We start from the raw sequence: 19868 nt of genomic DNA, 5'->3' as shown, positions 1-19868 counted from the left end.
CAGGAAGTGGGAGTCAGGATTCCTGGGTTTGGTTCCTGACACGGGGTGGAGAATGTGGTCTAGTAGTTAGAGAGGCGACTTGGGACTCTGGACTCCTGCGTTCTCTTCCCAGCACCGGAGGTGTGTGGGGGGGTAATGGGAGCTGGTTTTCAAGCCCCAACTCTGTGTCCTAATTTAGAGACCTCAAACAAGACATGTTCCCTTCTTAGTCCTGCCTTGGTGCAGGGGACTGGACTAGATGTCCTAGCGAGATGCCTTCCACTCCTCCATTTCTGTGAGTCTTGCAGCCTCAGTTTCTCCATCTGCAACATGGGGATAAAAACCTTGTGAACTGTCATTAACCATGGGGAAACATGTGGGCTATGGGCTACAGTGAGACAACCTTGGCTGGGGCCACCCCAGCATGGCACAGCCTAGTCTACTTCCCCATGGGGGGGCAGGAAGCTGCGAGATAGTGTCTCTTCTGCAGCCCAGCTATGGATGGTCTTTCAGGTGATCAACCCAAGGCCTGAGCTGCTTCCGAAGCAGGGGTCCCATTTCCCAGCATTCAGTGTGTGTGTGTTGGGGGGTTGAAGAATGGGGGGGGCCTCGTTCCACAGCACTGTGGCCTCCCTGGCAGAGCCCATACAGCGGGAGCGGTGTTAGCATTCGGCGCTGCCCTTGGAACGACCTTGCAGCTGAGCCGCATGGAGGCTGCTGTGACCGCTGACAAGTTCTGAGCACGTTAGCGACGGGCTGATGCTGCTCCTGCAACCGGCTGGACTCAGCTGAGGGCAGGAACCTGGGGGGGGTGTGATATTAAAACACAGAATTGCATGGCTCCCGAGGGCTGGGAGGAGGGGGGAGAGCCGAGTGTCAGTGTGCAAGGCACTGGACAGGACTGTGTTAATTACCTTCCCTGGCTGAGATAACGCGCGCCAGATAAGGCAGCCTGCTAAAAGCTTGGGTGAGCAGAGATTGGGGGGGAGGAATTGGATAAAGGGCCCACCAAAGCAAATGCATGTTGTTAAGCCTGAGAAGCCATTAGGAACAAAAGCCATGTTAATCACCCTTCGCTTCCTCAGGCCAGAGATTGCAGCTGTTGCATTGTTTTTCCTGTCCTGCTTGAAGAACCAAATTGAAAAAGATGGGAGGAGAGTCAGACTAGTCCCTCAGCTTTTCTAATGGGGCTGGGGGGGCTGAATGGGGCTTGTGTCGCTGGGATCCCCGGTGGAGATGGGTGCATTTGTCCTCGGAGCTGCAGGCCCAGGAGTTAAGGCTCAACTTTCCTTTGTGCTGGCGATGCCATGGATCCCCATACCAGCTGGATGCTGCCTTAGCGCGCAGGGGCGTTACCCCTGGGGGAGCATGGCAAATGCCAGGCTGAAATGTTCCATGGTGCTGGACCGAGGGGTGTGGGTTTGAAGTGTCTGTCCTCAGGGTTTGCAGTTTGGTTCAATGGCTCTCAGCCCCCCCTCCCCCGCTCTACAGATCCTGCACCCCGGGAAGTTGTTGCCCAGCTCATAGGACCTGAGGCAAGACTTAGGGAAGAGTTTCTGGCCTGGGAGGTCAGACGAGGCATCACATCTGGCCTTGGCATCTAGGAGCCTTAAGTCTGTAGGAGGGGGTGAGACTAGTCATGGAGTATAGTGTGTGTTTGTGTATGTGGGCGGGGGGGGCGCTAGTGCCACCCTGTGCAGGTGTAGGATAAAGATGGTCTTGGATCAGCAGGGACTAAAACACATGACGGCATTGCAATGGGCTGGGCAGCTCAGCGCAAAGAGCAGCGCGATCTGCCCTGGGGATTTCTTTAGATACAAAAATCCTCAAAATGAGGCTGTTTCAATCTTAACGTCTCCACCTGGAAACAGAGCTGGAGAAAAATGCAGCGGGGCGGTCCTAGCTGTTCCCGGCTTCTGATAGTGTACCCTGCCGCGCTCCAGGACTGGAGTAGCTAGGTGTGCCCCTTCCCTGCTCCTGCTGGGAAAGGCTGCAGCTAGGGATGCTCCTCTCCAGAGCCAGCACCCCCCTGGGAGGGGAGCCACTGTGAGCACCCTGCCAGGCTGGGGGAGAGGGCCTTGATTTCTCTGCGGTGCACTTGGAACTGTTGCAGCAAGCCTGGGGTGAGGAGTGGAGTTGAAAAGGGGGTAGGGGATAGACAGAAGCGGGGGCAGCCGGCTGGAGAGGAGAAGGCCAATGGGAACGTGACGGGCAGCAGCGAAAAGAGACGGACTCCTGCGTAGCTCTGCCAGGGCTGTCATGTTTATTGCACAGGATGGTCTGGATGAAAAAAAGGTGGATTCTCCGACGGAAACAGCCGCCAGCGCCAGTGACACAATCCAGCCGTCTCCATAGCTACAGGGCGCTTTGCTTGGCTTTTGTCACCACGAGTTCCGTTATCGGTTATACATTCAACATGAAAGGCGCAAGGATGCTAGGAATACAGGCGTTAGCACACACACCTGCCTCCACCTTCGAAAAGGTACCGGCTACACGTTAGCGTAATAAGGATATTAGTAAGTAGTATCGATAATAAGAAACACGTTGACCGTTCGCCCGCTCCTTGCCTTGTCCGCTGTGGATCAGACGTCGAGGATTAAAGCAAGAACACCTCAGCGCCGGCCAGGCGTGACACAACTACTACTCACCAGGCCAAGGGGTTGTGCTGGCCCTGTCCCCTAACTCATCAGTGCCGGGACAGGGCTTGCTTTCCGACAAGCCTCTTCCAGGAGGTCACAGCCCCCGCAGGCTGGAGTCTGCTGCCCCAGCTTTTGCTTTTAAAAATGCTTACAAGTGGACATTGTGTTTAATCACTCCCATCACCATTAGCCATCAGTGCTACTGCCCCAGGACAGTCCTAAGAGAACCGGGCATAAAAAAATTCATGCACAAAGCACTAGCGCACCTTGGCAACAAACTCAAATCAAAGGCAAGAAAACCACTAAAAGGATTGTCCCCTTCCTAAAAGCTCAACTCCTGCTGGCCTAGAAAAACAGACGCTCTTCCTCCAACGCCCAAGTCAATCCCAGCCCTTTGCACCGGACATTAAGAAACCTCCCGGGGACTGTGCTCTTCAGATCCCCTTTAAGGGGAGAAAAATTATCACCTGCTTCGGCTCAGGTGAACCAACCTGACTCTGAGATTCCAGGGAACATGTACTGTAGGGAGCCTTCACAAAATGCAGAAGGATGGATATCCCAGCTCTTTCTGGTCTCTGGCTCTAAGGAGGGAAGGGGAGGGACTGGGCTGGAAGTCCAGGCAACCCAGCAGTAAGTCCAAGTGCAGCTGCACCAGGCATCGTTTGCTTTACGTTCTGCATCGCCCCTCCCCACGGCGTCTTACCTGGGAGGAATCCAGGTAACACAAGAGATGGGGGTGGCGTGAGCCCCTTCTCCCCTAGGCTGAGCTGGCTTTGGCAGTCTGGCCCCTACCTCAGCGGTGCAGTTTAGAACACCGGGGGGCCGAACACGTTTAGGGTCCCTCATAGCAGGGGAGCAGGTGGGGCAAGGCCTGGTGCCTGCTCTGTTGGGAATCAGATATAGGCTGATTTATCACACGCCTCTCTGAGTGGCACCTTCAATCAGTTCTGCCTCCCCTAGGGAGGCCAGGCTCGAGAAAGGAGAGAGAGGGGGCCTGGAAAGCAGCAGTCCTGATGCCTCTCAGGGTGGGAAATCAGTGAGCATGAGATCTTCCCCCTACCAGCTGTGGCAGCTGAATTCCAGCCCTGTACATGGAGGGTGGGAGAGACACCCCCCACATACATGCCCAGGGCTAATTCTTCCTTCCTCCTCCCCCCGCCCAAGCCCTCAACCAGCTTCTGCTCCAAGCCCTACCTTCCAGCTGTGGGCTATGCAGCGCCTCCCCACACATGCAGACGCACACGGGACGAAAGACTCACACAGCATGCCCAATGACGAGAGCCACATGCAGACACCACAGACAGTGGGTGGCGCTAAACACTGCGAGGCAGCTGGAAGGGTAGGGGCAGGAGCCCATGCTGAATTGCAGCTGGTCCTGCCAAGATGTGGTAAACCATTCCCCCACCCCCCCGCCATACACGCCTTGCACTTCAGCTACAGCGATGGGCCCAAGCTGCTAAATTCACACCCAAGCTCTCCCAAGTTGGGTGTTTGGCTGTGGAGGGAAAGGGGGTCTTTTGGCCCTGCCTCTAATGCTGTCCCCTTGGCTGGTATAGTCCACAGATCGAGGGGCTGATGGGAAGCGGGGGCCCACTGCCAACCCACGCTGGATTCATCATTAACAAAGCCCTAGCCCCAATTCCCCCCCCCCCATTTCCTGTCTTACTAAGCTAATGGGCATTTTGCTCCCCCCCAGCACGACAGAAGCTCGCTCAGAAATTTGCTTTTGTAGGACAAAGCAGGAGCCCCCCGGTGAAAGAAGCTTTTCCCTGAATGCCCTGAACCCCACACACAGCCCCAGCAGCCTGCAGGCCAGGGGCCGGGCTAGAGGCCAAGTAGGCTGTGTCCTTTGGCCTGGCACGATTATTGCAGTGATGAGGGCGGCAGGAGGGAATGGACGATGCTCGCCAGGCTCAGCGCTTTCCGTTTCAATATTGCACTTGAAAAACAAACAGCCGTCCAGGTTGCAAAGTGCCATTGTCAAGAGGAGGCAGCCACCCATGGAGAGGGTGCCCAGCCACCTCCTGGAGCCTGCCTGCCCTCTCTGCTCTGCCAGGAGTTCCCAAAGCCAACCCTCTCCTCTTAGCATCCCCGACCCCCTCATGCCCAGTGCTCACTTACCTTCAGTGTCACGGAGCAGCCTCTCGAGAGGCTGGTATGTGAATTGATCGTACTGCAGGGATGGCAGGGAAGGGATCCAGATGCAGATCCTGCAAGGGGCTGAGCACACGACTCTCCCGCCAATGCAGTGCCAGTGTCCCAGAGGGGGCACGTGGGGCCCACCAATATAGAGAGATCAGAGCAAGTTTGCCCTAGGACCTTCCCATGGGAGAGGGGGTGTTAATCAGTGCCCAAGAGGGCTGGCTCCAGGCCTTCAACTGATCTCAGTGCGCATCCTGTTGTCTGCAGGAGCCAGCTGGGATGCAGGTGCCAGGCAGCCGTGCCCTGGGAAGGTGAGGAGACGGGCCAGCAGAGCGCAGGGATGCTAATAGATAATAATACTTTGCCCATCTCTGTCGCAAGGCTTGCAAAGTACTCTAGTTCTCAACCTCTCGTGCGGTCACATAGGTAAGTATTATTATCCCCATTTTACAGATGGGGAAACCGAGGCACAGAGAGGTGAGGTGACTTGCCTAAAGCCACACAGTGAGTTGGGCCAGAGCCAGGGACTAGACTGCCCAGTCCCTCGCTCTGCCCGTTAAACTATGTGGGGGGAGGATAGGAGAAGAAGGGGAAAAGGGGTGGGTGTTGAGCAGCTTGACATTGATTTTTCTATTAAAAACATAGAAAACATTCAGCGAGTGAGATGTGAACTGGGGCCTCCCGGCCGGGGCATCCCCTCCCTAGGCCCCCAGACAAGGGAGCAGGGGCTGGAGGCCGCTCCTTGGAACAGAGCGAGGGAGGTGTAAGCAAAGGCATGGGGAGCCTGATGGGACCCCGGGGGGCGGGCAGGGGGACGATCCAGGCTGGGAGCGGAGCCAGGCATTGCACTAGCCCCTGGGGGAGGAGATCCCCTCCTCCCTGCCTCTGATGCCAAGGGGATGGGGATGAGGCAAGGTGCCGGGTGGGGGGGGGCAGAGAGCAGGGGTGGGGACAAGGCGAGGCGCTGTGGAGGAGCAGAGAGGGGCCAGGGCACGAGGCAGGGGCAATAGGATGAGGGGGGGGGGGGCGGAGGCAGGGGCAATAGGATGAGTGGGGTGGGGGGGGCGAGGCAGAGGTGTCCAGCCCCAAAGGCTAGTCCAGCAAGGGCGGAGGAAGTGGCAGTCCCAGGATACGCCTGTCCTCACGGGCCTTTGCAGACAGAACCACATGGCCCCGGTGCCCGGTCCCCTTCCCGCTCCTCCCCCTCCTCGCCCCGGCATCCCCGCATGTGGCACAAGGGATGGGCTCAGGCTCGCGTTGGACACAGGCCGGTGCCAGGAGGCAGAACACATTGGGTGAGGAACTTGGCGGGGCCTGGCAGGGGCCCAGCCCCCTCTGGCTACTCCTCCCTATCCCACCAGGTCCCGGGGGGTTGGGGGAGGCGACCCGTTCCTCAGAGCCCTGCGCTATCATGGGACCTGGCGCTATCATGGGACCTGGCGCTCCAGTGCATGTGGACTCCCATAAGCGGCCCTCCGAGGGGGGCTCTACACACAGATTTCATAGTCAAGAGATCAACTAGTTATGGCTTCTATGGTGCAGTCAGTGGGTTCGGATGGACGATGCTCTTCATACGGGCAGTGGCAGCGAGCGATGACTCTGGACTTTGGTCATAGGTGATTCATCGGGGCGTGTGGGAGGCTCAATCAGTGCGTGTGGCAGCAACGCCCGGCTGCTGTGCTCTGTACAGAAGGGGGACAGGCCCCCGCTGGATCAGAGGCCCCGGTTGCAGGATTCGAGTCAGGGGGTGGCGAGCCCCACGGTTGGCTCTGGGGCTCATTAACCCTTTGATTTCCACTCCCCTAGGGAGTGAGCCAGGGCAGGGCCTTCGCCAGTTGGAAACAAGCAGGCGGGAGCATGGAGACAGGGTGGAGATTGCAGCTGCTTGGCAGCCCCACCGTTACCCCGCTACCCAGGATCAGCGGGCCTGGCGCAAAGGTCACAAGTTGGAAGAGAGCCTGGCTTTGGCTGGGTCCGAGTCGGGGGCACTGACCACCGAATCCTTCCGGGCGCTGCTCGAGTCCTGCTGGCTGCCAGCTGCCCCCGTGTAGACAGAGCCCGTGGACATCTGGTGGGATAGGGCCACACGGGGCGGCACCGTCCCTCTGAGCCCAGCCTGGGGGCCCGAGCCAGGGGAGGCCAAAGCCTGGACCCCAGCCATGGAGGTGCTGGACTCGTGGGCCGAGGGCGGAGGACTCTGGGTCATGGTCTGCGAGACTCCGTGAGGCAGGGAGGGCTGCGAGGCCGACAACGGCCTCGACTCCTTGCTCAGGCTGCTCGTGTGCAGGGCCTGTGTGCTTTTGTGGACAGCCAGCCGCTGGGGAGAGCCAGGAGCCGTCTGCTGAGTCAGGGAGAGCTGGGAGCCCGACTGACCCGGGGCGGCGTACGGGAACGTCCGGCTGGCTCGGGGGCTTTGGGTCGGAGGGCTGGACACCACCGAGGCGAAGGGGCCGGTGGAGGTGGGCCGGGATGGCGGCTGCTGCTGCAGCGACAGGTTCTGCTGCTGGAGCAGCACCGGGGAGATGGAGAAGGGGCCAGGGACGCCCTGGGCGTACTGTAGGCGCCGCATCATCCTGGGTGAACCGAGGGCCACGGAGCTCACCAGGGGGCTGGCCATCTGGGGGCAGAAGCTCATGGCAACAGCCTGCTGCAGGGTGGCAATGGCCGAGGTCACCTGGGGCTGGACGGGCGCGTATATGGCCGTGTGGTGCTGCAGCTCTGCCTGCTGCACCATCTCCCGGTCGTACTTGACGATCTCCTGGATGATCTCGTTCTCCTGGTTGTTGAAGACCCCGGAGTTCAGGTCGTGCTGGACCTTGTGCAGCAGGATGGAGTTCTTCTTCCCTGCGGCGTGGGGAAGGGGAAAAATGGGGTGGGGGGGGTTAGTCACATCCCCATCATTGTCTTCCTGCATGTGATCCCTGCAGCCCGGCCCTTTATCCCGCCCCTGGCACAGCACTGACCCCTCTCCATGCATCACTCGCATTGCCACAGCCAGCATTATAGGGCAGCCAGCACTGCCCCACGCCTCCCTGTGTCCAGACCTTCTCTGCCCCGTGACGGGTTTGATGGCTGTAGCTGGGTAACGTTAACAGCTCCCCAGCCACGGCAGACACCACAGTCCTGGCACCCTACATGGCATGATATTTTTCAGACAGTTTATTGGATGAAAAGTGCCACTTGGGTTGACCCCAAACTGGTCGTGAATTTGCTGTGAATCGTTCGGCCGATGACAAAAGGGAGGAGCGAGGAGGGTGCGGCTGCTTCACGCCTCCCCCCAAACCCCGCGATACCCTTTAGCCCAAGGGTCAGGGAACCCATCAGGGATGTGAGAGAGCCAGGTTCAAATCCCTGCTCTGGGCACAGACCTAAAATGAACCTTTTCCAAGGACTGAAACGTCTGGAAATTGTTAGAACTGCCACTGAACAAAAGAATCATCATGTACCCAGCTCTGACCTATACGTGCTTGGCTCGTCCACCCTGGCCAGTCCAGGGCTGGTCCTTACAGCATAGGTTTTAAACGCCCCAGTGACCATAAATCAGCCTTCACTGACAGCCCCTCTCGCAGCCTTTGGCTCCCACACTAGCTGATCAGCACTCAGCCCCCAGCAAAGGGAAAATTCCCCCGGCTGCAGGGAAGGGGCATGGGGGAGTCTCGGCGAGCCAGGACTCCCCTGGGAAGGGTGGGACCAAGAGGAATGGGGCAGGAGGTGAGATTGAAGAGGGATTTGGGGGAGCGAAAAGGAAACTGATGAGCAGGTGTGCACGGCTCCTTAGTCCTTGGGTACCCAGGGCTGTCAATGCCTGAGCTGCCCAGGGTGCCAGCTCTGCAGGATGCCCCTGGGGATCCAAAGAGGGGAAGGAGGCGGGAAACTGGAGGCAGGCAGAGGAGACTCTCCAAGCTCAGTCTCTGCGAGGAGGTAGCTAATCTAACTGGCCATTCCCAGCAGGATTTGTGGGGCAATTTTAAAGAGGGAACAAGGCCCTGAGGTCCAGCCCCTGCCTGAGATCCAGAGAGGTAGCCACCCCTCCCCTGTCCCGGGGAGAGAACCTGACACAGATAGCTAGGACTGCAGCCCGCACACCAGCTCATACCCACACTCTCCCTATTAATGTCTAGTGTTCTCTATCCACCCCCCACGCCTCCCCTTGTCTTTGCTATCACTGCTTCTTCCCGCTTCAACTGCTCCCCGGGACTTTCTGGTTACAGGGCAGCCAAACTTCTGCAGAGCTCCTGGAACTCAGCTCCAGAGCAGCAATTGGGCCTCAGGAGTCAGGCCAGAGGCTGTCCCCCAGGTGGGTCGCCTTTCCATCGGAGGTCTGAGCCCAGGAGTGATTGCACGGGGCCTGTGCGAGCCAGCGTGAGAGGGGATGGGCTCCAGGAGTGTCTCCCCCTCCATCGTGTCCCCGGTCGTGGATCAGACCAGCATCCCTGCCCCCCCAGTACCTATGCGGTCAAGGCGGTCGATGGCAACGGTCTCGAAGGCCCGTCTCATCATGGGGTGCTCCTCCAGCACCTCGTTGAAGTTATCCACGGAGAGCGAGTAGAGGCGGCAGTAGGTGTCGGCCCGGACGCTGGCCGTGCGGCGGCCCCTTGTCAGCAAACAGATTTCTGCCGGGGGGGGGGGGGGGGTGGATAAGAGGGGGACCAGGACGTTACCATAAAACCGTGCCCGCCACCAGGACACATCACATGCTAACACAGCCAGTCTCACAACCCTCCCGGGAGACACAGGGAACAGGCGCAGAGAAGGAGAGACCTGGCCAAGTCTGTGGCCCAGCCAAGAATAGAAGCCAGGAGTTCTGACTCCTGGTCACAGCTTTAAACACTAGCCCACAGCCCCCTTCCGTGGGAACCAAGCGCTGTCCTAGCGGGGCTTGCACAGAAGGCCGCTCCCACTTACCAAGGATGCAGCATCCAGTCTGAAGAACGGCAGTGCCAGCCCGACGCTTGCCATCCCCCCGCAGCAGTGTCCACGGAATAAGGCCAGCGAGCACGGGGGCCTCCGGCGGGCACTCACCTCCGAAGTAGGAGCCGTCCGAGAGCTTCATCTCCTTGTTGCCCTTGGTGAGGACGCTCACCACGCCGTGCTGGATGAAGTACATCTTCTTGCCGATGGTGCCTTCGCGGATGATGTAGTCGCCCGGCTGGAAAACCTCAAACTTCAGCTTGGTGAGCATGGCCGTGACGAAGTTGGGGTCCGCGTTGGCAAAGAGGGGCATGGAGGCCACCAGCTTGCGGCAATTGAAGTTCACAATCTCCTATGGTGTGGGTGGGGAAGGGGGTGAGTGGGAGGAAGAGATGGACCAAGGTACTGAAAACAAAAGCAGGCGGACAGGAGGTGGGGAGAAGGGGGACCCTCGTTTCCCTCGGGCTTCTCCCCCCAGCCTGGCTCTTGGGGTAGGGCAGGCCCCGCCTCGCTCTAGGGATGACACCTGCACCCCAGGGGCCTCGTCCAGCCCCCAGAGAGGGCTCCTCACCTCCCGCAGGGGCTCGTTGAGCTCGCCCAGGATGCTGTCCTCGTCGAACATCTTGCCCTGGTAGCGGTGTTCGTAGTAGTCGTGGATCTTCTGCCGGAAGTCGGTGGGCAGCTTGTGGAAGGACATGTACTGCTCCACTTGCTTGTACTGCCGGGGGGGACAAAACCAATCGCAGGCGTTGGGTGTGACCGCGGGCAGATAGCCCAAACGTCCCGCACCCCGGTGTTAGGTTCCAGGTCAGCCCATCACAGAGAGCGGGGCTATAGCGGGATGTTCCAGCAGCCTGGAGGTGTCTGGAGATGGGGCTTGGGGTCAGAGCCTCTCAGTTATTCAAACAGTGTGGGTGGGAGCTCCGTTACCTGGGGCCTTGAGCAGAGATTGGTGCAATCTCAGATCCCACCCCTCCTGCAAACCCAGGGGCAGCAAAGGCCGGTTCCTACCTGCCCCCCTGCATCACAGCGTCACCTATGGGCACCAAAACACTGGCACCTGGGGGGCTGTGTGCTGCTGGGTGCTCTTGGGGCCCTGGTCCCTTTGCTGTCAGCTCCAGCCCCAAGCCCCGTCCCAACAGCTACGGTCAGAGACACACCCCCCTCCCCCCGAGAGAACCACAAGCAGAGCCACTCATCTTTGCCCATCCACGCTTGCTCCCAGCCAGTGACGGGCTCCTGCTCCAAGGACTCCAGCCAGCCATTGGCAGGTCTCTGCTCGCCCGACACTCTCCACGGCTGACTGGCTCTTCCACCCCTGCATGGCCTGTCAAAGTCCCCAGCACACGAGTTCCCAGCCCAGTGGTGGGGGGGAAGTTGCTGCTTTTCACCAGCTCACCTTCATTAGAGACACAGCGACAGCCCCCAGCTCCCACCTGAGCTCCCCTCCCCTTTCTAATGAGCAGCATGGAAGGAGATCATAGATAGCTGGACAGCTACAGATGCAGGAAAGCGAGGCGCGGGCAGCTGAGGAAGGGAAAGGCTGGAGGGGGTAGAGGGGGCAGAGTTGGAATCCGCTCAGAGAATCAAGGGGTTTTGATGGAGGCTGATGTGCTCAATCAGCAGGTCATTCTAGCTCTAGAGCAGCAGGTTGTTCTAGCTCAGCGAGATGTTTTACATCTAGAGCAGCAGGTTGTTCTAGCTCAGGAAGTTGGTTCTGGGGGTTCCAGCTGGGTAAAGGCTCTGATCAGCGCCTCATTTGTAATCAAAGAGGTACCAGGGCTCAAGCAATTTTTTTTACTTTCACAACCTATTCGGCAAACAGAGGTGCCAGGGCTCTGAACTGCCCAGCCCGGAGGAGCTCAACCCTGGCAAGCTCTAGCACAAATTAAGCCTGGGCTGTGATAAAGCAGGAATTCTCAGCTGCTGTGTGCTAATTTCTTTGACTTTCCCACCTCAGCACCAGAGATGGGATCACTTTCAGCAAGAATCTGATTGTTTGCCCAACACCGGGGTCCCAGTGAGCTGGGAATACAATGCCTGAACTCCCGCCTACCCCCTCCAGCCATTTCTGAACATCTCCCCCCAGGCTTTTTGGGGGTTGAATCCCAACTTGAAGCTGCACCCCAGTCTCCCAGCTTGGCCCCTCTTTCTGTTATAGGCTCACACCGTGACTCCCATTGTGCAGGTGGGGGAAATGGAGAAACAGAGAGCCCCAAGGTTAGACAGCGATAAGGAGGCGGGAGAATATGGGGGGAAGGAAGGTGGATGGGTGTGGGAAGTAGGAGATGGGGCAAGAGCTTGGGGAGTGCAAGGAAGCATGGGGGGGTAGTTGGGGGGTGATAGGAGGAGTTTGTATCCACAGCTGAGCCGTTGCCATCCCACGCTGCAGATCTCTGTAACTGCTGCCCATGAATTCGCTCCCCTCCCTGCCACGCTCCGGCCAGGCCCTTTGGCTGCTGCCTGGCGCTTGGCACAGAGCAGCTCCCTGGGCAGCCTCACTCCATTGCAGCAATTTGCCAGTGTCACTTTCTCAGCTCCAGGGGTGGAGTAGAGAGGTCACCTTGCAGGGAAGAGCCGAGAGCAGCCACCCAGGCCTGGCTGCTCCGTGACAGCCTTGCATCCCGCTCCCTTTGGCAGCTGCTCCAATCACTAGCAGCCCTGGGTGCCCCATCTCTCCCTACAGGAGAAACCCATGCAGCGAGAGAGCTTGGTCCCTGGTTCTGGGATGGATGGAGACAAAAAGGATGGAGTGAGCTGGAAACACCCTCTGGCAGAGGAACAATCATGGGGGCCAGGGAAGCTCTCCCGACCAGGGTCCCAATTGGCGCCAGCAGGGCACGGCTGCCAGGTAGCGCCCCCCACGCTGCCCCTCTCCGTAGCTAGTGCTCAGTGGTTCTGTCTTCACCGCAGGAACGTTGTCTTTTCACAAATGGAAAGATCTAAAGGATCCAGGAAAAGCCAAACCCCGCCCAGCTGGTGCCAGGAATCCGAAACTCCCCCTGCCAGCAAACCCACAGGCCCTGGCCTGGTTTCCACGCTGCGTCCTCCTGACCTCCTGAGCAGTTCAAAGAGTTTGTGTTTTATCCCCGTGTTGAGCTGGAGCCTTGGAGGTACCAGTCCTGGTGTCAGTGCAGTAACTGTGCTCTGCTGGGACACTGAGTTCCCCCATCCTGGGGGTACCCAAAACACCGCCCCCCTTCCCAACTGCTCCTGCACTGAGCCGCCTGGCCCAGCCCCCATGGCCTGTTTGCGCCAGGCCTGGATGGCGTAGTTCAACCTGCCTAAGGATAATTCTGTACAACAACAGGACTGGTTTGATGCCACATAATCCCATTGCTGCGGGGCCAGAGAGGAGGGGATGCCTGGAATAGAGCTGCAGGATGCAGGGATTCGACTCCCCGTCATCACTTTATACAAACAAAAGGCAGCATTATTAATGGTTAGAATGGAGGGGCTGAGAGTCAGGACTCCTGGGTTCTCTTCCCAGCTCTGGGAGGGAGTGTGGGCTACTGGTTAGAGTAGCGGGGGTTAGGAGCTGGAATTGTTGGGTTCCATTTCCAGCTGTGTAGAAGGACGTGGTTAGAGCAAAGGGACCCGGAGCAGCCACAGTTCCTGGGACCTGTTCTCCACTGTGTTCTGGACCAAGAGGAGGAGGATACACAAACCTGTGGAGGTCCTGATTGTAGCGGTGCGGGTGGCCTGCAAGCACAAATTAAGCCTCTGACTTGCCTCCAGGGCACTTAGTGATACAGCTGGAAGGGAACCCAGGAGTCCTGACTCCCAGCCCCCCGCTTGACCCCACCAGAGCACACTCCTTTCTGTGTGGACACTGTGGGGAGGAAGGGGGAAGGGGGGACTATTTATTGGAAGAGCCGATCTGTGCCTGCAGCCCCGTGCCCCTGAGCAGCTGCCCTTCCACGGCGCTCTGACGGCAGAGCAAAGTCACCTCCTCCTCCCCACCTCCTGGCTCTGGCGCGCACCAAGGACATCCCAGCTTTGTCTCAACGTCTGAACAGCCTGGTTCTGTCCTGCACTGTGACTGCAAACACCTCCGCATCGACCCATCCTCTTGGGGGCTGGAAAGGCATCCAAACTGGGCCATGGCCAGGGAGACGGACCCTGGGGCGGGGGAAGGGAGCTGGGTGCCCTCGGGCCGGGAGGGAGAACGCAGTAGAAATGGGGGTGCAGAAGAGGCTCTCTCAGTGGGCCAGATCCTGGAGTCCTCACATAGGAGCTCAGGATCTGGCCCCTTCTAAAGGACGCGCCATCTGTGGTGTAAGGCTCATGGGGCACTCGCCATACAAATGCTGGCCCTCCCACTGAGGGAGGGGTCTGAGCCGAACCGCCCTGGTCCATCTGCCTCAGCAATGCGGGCTGGGCAGGCTCCTCCCATGAGAATCTCTCCCCCCCACCAGGGCCCAAGAAGCAGCTGCATCCCTGGCTGCTGGAGGAGCGATTGCCACGCGCGCCCAGCCCCACGGGAGCCCTCCGGATTCCAGGCCTGTCTTGACGAGCTCCCTGAATGCTCCCTGGGGAGGCGCATATGGAGCAGGCCATGTTCTGGCAGCGCGGGCTCCCCCGGGACACCGGCTAATGAAGGGAAACGGCAATCTGGTGAGGATGTAAACTCCGGGGTTAGCAGCGGGATGATTAGTCACCTTGCGGCTCACAGACCTCCTGCCTCTCGTAACACAGCCAGGATGGGCCAGCCCCCTGCCCCCATGACCCAGCCGGAGCAAAGGGAGACGGAAGTTTTCAAAGCCAAGATCCGTCCCCAAGAATGCCACGCAGCCAAAATTCTCCTGCCTGAACCAGGGGCCATCTGCTGGCGTTTTCCTAAACCTTAGGCCCTGTTAATCCCTCTCTATAATGCCAGTCTGCCTTCAGCCTGGCACACAGCCTGCATCCCCCATCCCTGCAATATGACGGTGCAGCCCACAGACCCCATGGTTGCCCTGGCTCTTCTTGCGTGGCCCCGGCTTTGATCAGGATGCCCCATTGCACACTCGGATCTGAAGTCTCCATGGGTCATGCCTGTGTTTTAAAGGTAACAGGAGATGCACCCTACTCTGTGTTATTTAAAAGAGTTGCATCCCTTGGGCATCTGGTCAATTGCGCTCTTCCAACATGCCTCTTGGCTCCCTGTTAATATAAGGGTGCTGGTTTCCCCCTTAATATAACAGCTCAGTTCCTGCATTTGGGATCATGATTCTGAAGATGGCTGGGGCTAGTGTCTCCATGTGCAGGTCTGAATCCCCCTTGAGCTATTGATCCTATTGGAGACACTATCTCTGTCCATGGTTCTGGACTCAGCGCTATTAAGTGGAGGTGACTTAAAAGTCTCCCTGTCCAAGGTACCCAGTTCCACCTCAGACAGGATGTTGTCTAAGTGTCAAGAAAACCCTCGCTCGGCCCAGTCTCTGAAGACAAGGGTCCTCCCTGGAACACATTTACAGCGGACTTGAACAGAGTCAAAGTCTATTCACAGCGCAATAGGACAAAGCCCAGTTTGCATCCAGGCACAGACTGCAGTTACAGCAATAAAATATATAATATCCTGTATCCCGAAATGGTGAACACTTGACACTGAGGGATTCAGTTTGCCTCCCCATGCAATGCAGCCACCTCTGGGGTGAAACGGGGGAGCTGTTTGACAACTGCACTGAACATCAGCTTGGAAATGAGGAAAAAAACCCACACCCAGCTGAAACCTCAGAGCGGGAATTCAGGGGGCAGAAAGTAATCATCCAAGCACGTGGGCTAACATCCCTGCTCTTGCAGAATTCCCAGGATCTGGGGATCAAGTGAGTAGGGCCTTGATGGGACCCCCAGGACGCAGCATCCCCCACTCCCCAACATGTGCTTTTGGGGCCAATACTGAACAACCTGGACTCCCCTTGAAGCCAGCTCAGGAGGTGCTCAGCAGCACTTCACAGGATCGGGCCCAGCAGAGCACTGGTTCTGTGATAACCATGTCCTTCTCCGATGATGATCGCAGTACCCCCAACCAAAGTGCCTGTGTCAGTCACGCTGCTTCCCAGCACCCCCCAGACCTGCACCATCTCCAGTGTGAAAAAATTTTCCAGGCTTCCCACTCAAACACAAGTCACAACCCATCCCTCAGTGTGACACACTGCGCTTCCTTACCTTTTCCTGGTACTGGCGCCTGGAGGAGTCCAGCGACTGGATGAGGGCGGTGGCGTGGCCAATGAACATGGCGTAGCAGGTAGCGCCGACGATCATGCTGAGCATGGTGAGCCAAATATCCGTCATGCTCTCAGGGGCCTGCTTCCCATACCCGATGCACAGCATATGGCTCATTGACATGAACAGGGCAAAGGAATACAGCTCACTCCACGAGTTGTTCTGCAAAGACAACATCAGCAGCAACGAATAACTCACATCAAAGGCATCACTCAGTGTGTGCGCACGCACCTGTGTGGTTGTGTGTGGAAGGAGCTGCTCAGACCCAGCTCTCAGGTTCCTGGAGACCAGCTGATAAAAGACAACTCTGTGTGTGTGTGTGTGTGTGTGTGTGTGTGTGTGTGTGTGTGTGTGAGAGAGAGAGAGAGAGAGAGAGAGAGAGAGAGGCTGCTCAGATCTTCCTTGGGACCAGCTTTTAAAACACAACCACTCTGCGAGAGTCTTGCTGGGGCACCAGGAGACATGATTTTGGACACAGCGTCATGAAGAAATAAACACAAGGCGGTTGGAGGTGTATTTCCAATGGTGCCCATAGAAAATGCTGTCTCTCTACTTCTTTCATAGTATCAATGGAAACAAAGCGCAATCAGTCCTGCCCTCCCCCACCCTGGTTTAGTTATTTGGTTGTTTTTACTGGTTTATGAAAACGCACGGATCCCCAAGCGCATTTTACAAAAATTAAAATATTATCCATAATTTATTAATGACCGTCAACAATGCTCAATAGTAAACACTAGCTTTTGGAAAATGATTCTTCAGCCTAGAATAGCACAATTCCGAGTCATCAGCCAAAGGCTTTAATAAATAGATGGGGCCTTATACTATTCTGGGTGACCGAGGAAGGGAACAGATCATAGAGACGAGGGCTGGGCAAAGAGGGTGAGCAGCCCAAGGTCTAGGCACCACTCCGGGTGGGATCCACAAAGGTAGTTAGGCGCCTGACTCCCATTGTTTTCAATGCGATTTAAGCACTGAATTCCACCTCAAGTCCCAGTTACGTCCCACAGAGTAGCCTCTTCCCTTCCACGCCAAGGGCCTGATCCTGCAGTCCTGCCTCAGGCATGACTTTCATGAAAAGCATCTTGCGAGATGGCAGGATCAGGCCCAAGGTGCTAGCCCAAGTCCCAGCTGCATGGGAGGGGCGGGATTCTCCTCCTCTGGTGACTGGAAATGGGAGGAGCCACCAGGCCATGAGCCATAAACTCCAGGGCTGCCCAGCTTAAAAGAAGGAGAAAAAATAATCAGTCTGTGTGTAGATTCACACAAACCAGCTGGGTTGAAATCAAAGGGAAGCGGCAACCCTGTGGGCCAGGCTGGGAGGGGAGAGGGCAGCTGGGATGCAGTTAGAGGCACCAGGCTGCAGAGGCAGTTAATGGAACAACACACGGATCATTCCTGACCCTTCCAGATTGGCTGGGGAACGCGCAGGCACGCACAGACCCCATTCACACACACACAGCCATTACAACTCTCTCACACACTCCCCATCCACACACACTTTGCAGCTTAATCTCCCACTGTTACTATTACCACACACACACACACACACACACACACACTCACTATCTATACACAGACTGCAATAACAACTCTCACAATCAGCATTGGCAGACACGTACACAGCTTAGTCACCACACACGTACACAACCATTGCTGCATGCATACACAGACACCCCCAAATGGCCATACACATGCTCTACCATACACCCCCCTTCCCAGGGGCAAGCCAGCCTCTCTGCACACGCCCCAGTGTTTGTGTCCGGACAGCCAGGCGGAATCCCATGAGCATCCACATCCATGTGCAGACACATCTCTGCATCACATGACCACGCACGCATCCCTTGTATTAACAATTTGTTTCAAAATGCAACTGACCCAGCCTCAGAGATCACAAGTTGAGGTTCAAAATAAAGACCAGAGCTTGGAAGGAGAACGCCCGAGTCCCTGGGTGCCAATGGAACTCCACCAGCAGGGGGCGCTGCTTTGCATCGGCAGCTGTCGGAGCTGCATCTTAGCCGTGGGCTGTGCTCTAATTGCATAATCCAGCTTGCAAAGGCTCCTTCAAAAGATCTGCTCAGCACATTTTTCCAGAGGCCTTTAATGCACCTGGACCCTTTTGTTCAGTGTCCAGTTCCCAATCTCCTGTCTCCCTATCACCCCCACATAGATCCACCCTTGGCTTGGGAGCATTTTGTCTTTATTCTGCCTGTCACTTGGCTCCCAGAACCAGGCCGACACGACAAGGGCAGGTTTATATAATCTGTCAGTGAGCTTGGACTCTGCCAAATCCTACTGATGGATGAGGAGGGAGGGAGGAATGCGAGTCCCGGTGAAGAGAATGAGCCCAGACAGTCTGGAGGGCACTGAGATTATTAAAGTACTTGTGCTGGAATACTCGACTTGCATGGCAGGAGAGAGAAAGTAAGAAATGAAAAGCTACCAGTGTGTAGGGAAAGCAGGATGTAGAGGGGATAGTACATGGACATTCGTAAGCGGACACCAGTAAGCATGCAGTTCTAGAGAAGGTGTGTTGTAATGGTCAGAGCACAGGTTTGGGAGGCAGCAATTCCTGAGTTCAGCTCTGTGCCTCAGTTTCCCTTTCTGTAAAACAGGCAGAGCACCTCACCTGCCTCACAGAGCGGTGTGATGCTCAATTAGTGCACCCCTTGAAGAGGAGAAGTACATGGAATTAAAGCGTTGCACCAAACTATTGCTGCCGGTAGCTACATCTGTGATGGGTCCATGAAGGATAGAGAGATCCCCTCGAAGACAGGAAAGCATTATATTCCTTTTCTCTGTGATTACACAGTGCCACAGAGAGGACAAGTGACTTGCCCAAGGTTACACAGCAAGTCAGTGACAGAGCTGGAAAAAGAACCCAGGAGTCCTGACTCCCAGCCTCCAGACTTCATGCACTTCATCCCATTCACTGTAACAGAACCTGGAGCCCAGAGCCAGAGAGCAACCCATACCTTCCAGCCTTACCTTGCCTTGCATATTCTATTCTGTTCTCACTAGAGTCTTATACTGTGCCCATGAACATAGGAGCTGAGCTCCTTCCAATGAGGCATAAGCAACTGGGCTAGTATCTGTCCCATGTGGTTTGTTCTCTCATCCTCTCTCCCAGGGGAGCAGTGTGCATGCAGTGAGCAGTTTCTAGGTTTGGAAATTTTAATCCACAGGTTGCTCCATGCTGATGTTAGAGAAGGCAAGTCAAAGAACACTTAGAGTATGAAGGATGAATTCAAACTGGAGCAGGTACAGAGAAGGGCTACTAGGATGATCCGAGGAATGGAAAACTTGTCTTATGAAAGGAGACTTAAGGAGCTTGGCTTGTTTAGCCTAACTAAAAGAAGGTTGAGGGGAGATATGATTGCTCTCTATAAATATATCAGAGGGATAAATATAGGAGAGGGAGAGGAATTATTTAAGCTCAGCACCAATGTGGACACAAGAACAAATGGGTATAAACTGGCCACCAGGAAGTTTAGACTTGAAATTAGATGAAGGTTTCTAACCACCAGAGGAGTGAAGTTTTGGAATAGCCTTCCAAGGGAAGCAGTGGGGGCAAAAGATCTATCTGGCTTTAAGATTCTACTGGATGAGTTTATGGAGGAGATGGTATGATGGGATAATGGGATTTTGGTAAGTAATTGATCTTTAAATATTCAGGGTAAATAGGACTAATCCCCTGAGATGGGATATTAGATAGATGGGATCTGAGTTACCCAGGAAAGAATTTTCTGTAGTATCTGGCTGGTGAATCTTGCCCATATGCTCAGGGTTTAGCTGATCGCCATATTTGGGGTCGGGAAGGAATTTTCCTCCAGGGCAGATTGGAGAGGCCCTGGAGGTTTTTCGCCTTCCTCTGTAGCATGGGGCACAGGTCACTTGAGGGAGGATCCTCCGCTCCTTGAAGTCTTTAAACCACGATTTGAGGACTTCATTAGCTCAGACATAGGTGAGGTTTTTCGTAGGAGTGCGTGGGTG

General features: G+C 56.4%; 1 protein-coding gene across 3 annotated transcripts in view; it reads right to left on the bottom strand.

The window, feature by feature from the left end:
• Positions 1 to 2184: 2184 nt before the first annotated feature.
• The window catches only part of HCN2 (hyperpolarization activated cyclic nucleotide gated potassium and sodium channel 2), a 57619-nt gene continuing 39935 nt past the window's right edge, over positions 2185 to 19868 (bottom strand). For all 3 annotated transcript variants that reach the window (XM_038384449.2, XM_038384446.2, XM_043502402.1), the window contains 5 exons: positions 15822 to 16040; positions 10243 to 10389; positions 9783 to 10023; positions 9209 to 9373; positions 2185 to 7604 (listed from right to left, as the gene is read on the bottom strand). In XM_038384449.2, coding sequence (XP_038240377.1) covers positions 6700 to 7604; positions 9209 to 9373; positions 9783 to 10023; positions 10243 to 10389; positions 15822 to 16040 — 1677 coding nt within the window. In that variant the 3' untranslated portion in view covers positions 2185 to 6699. The remainder of the gene's footprint in view (positions 7605 to 9208; positions 9374 to 9782; positions 10024 to 10242; positions 10390 to 15821; positions 16041 to 19868) is intronic.

The sequence above is a fragment of the Dermochelys coriacea genome, chromosome 25, assembly GCF_009764565.3.
Source record: "Dermochelys coriacea isolate rDerCor1 chromosome 25, rDerCor1.pri.v4, whole genome shotgun sequence".
Lineage (NCBI taxonomy): Eukaryota > Metazoa > Chordata > Testudines > Dermochelyidae > Dermochelys > Dermochelys coriacea.
Note: the sequence above shows the minus strand (reverse complement) of the source record. Positions and strands in the feature narration are given on the sequence as shown.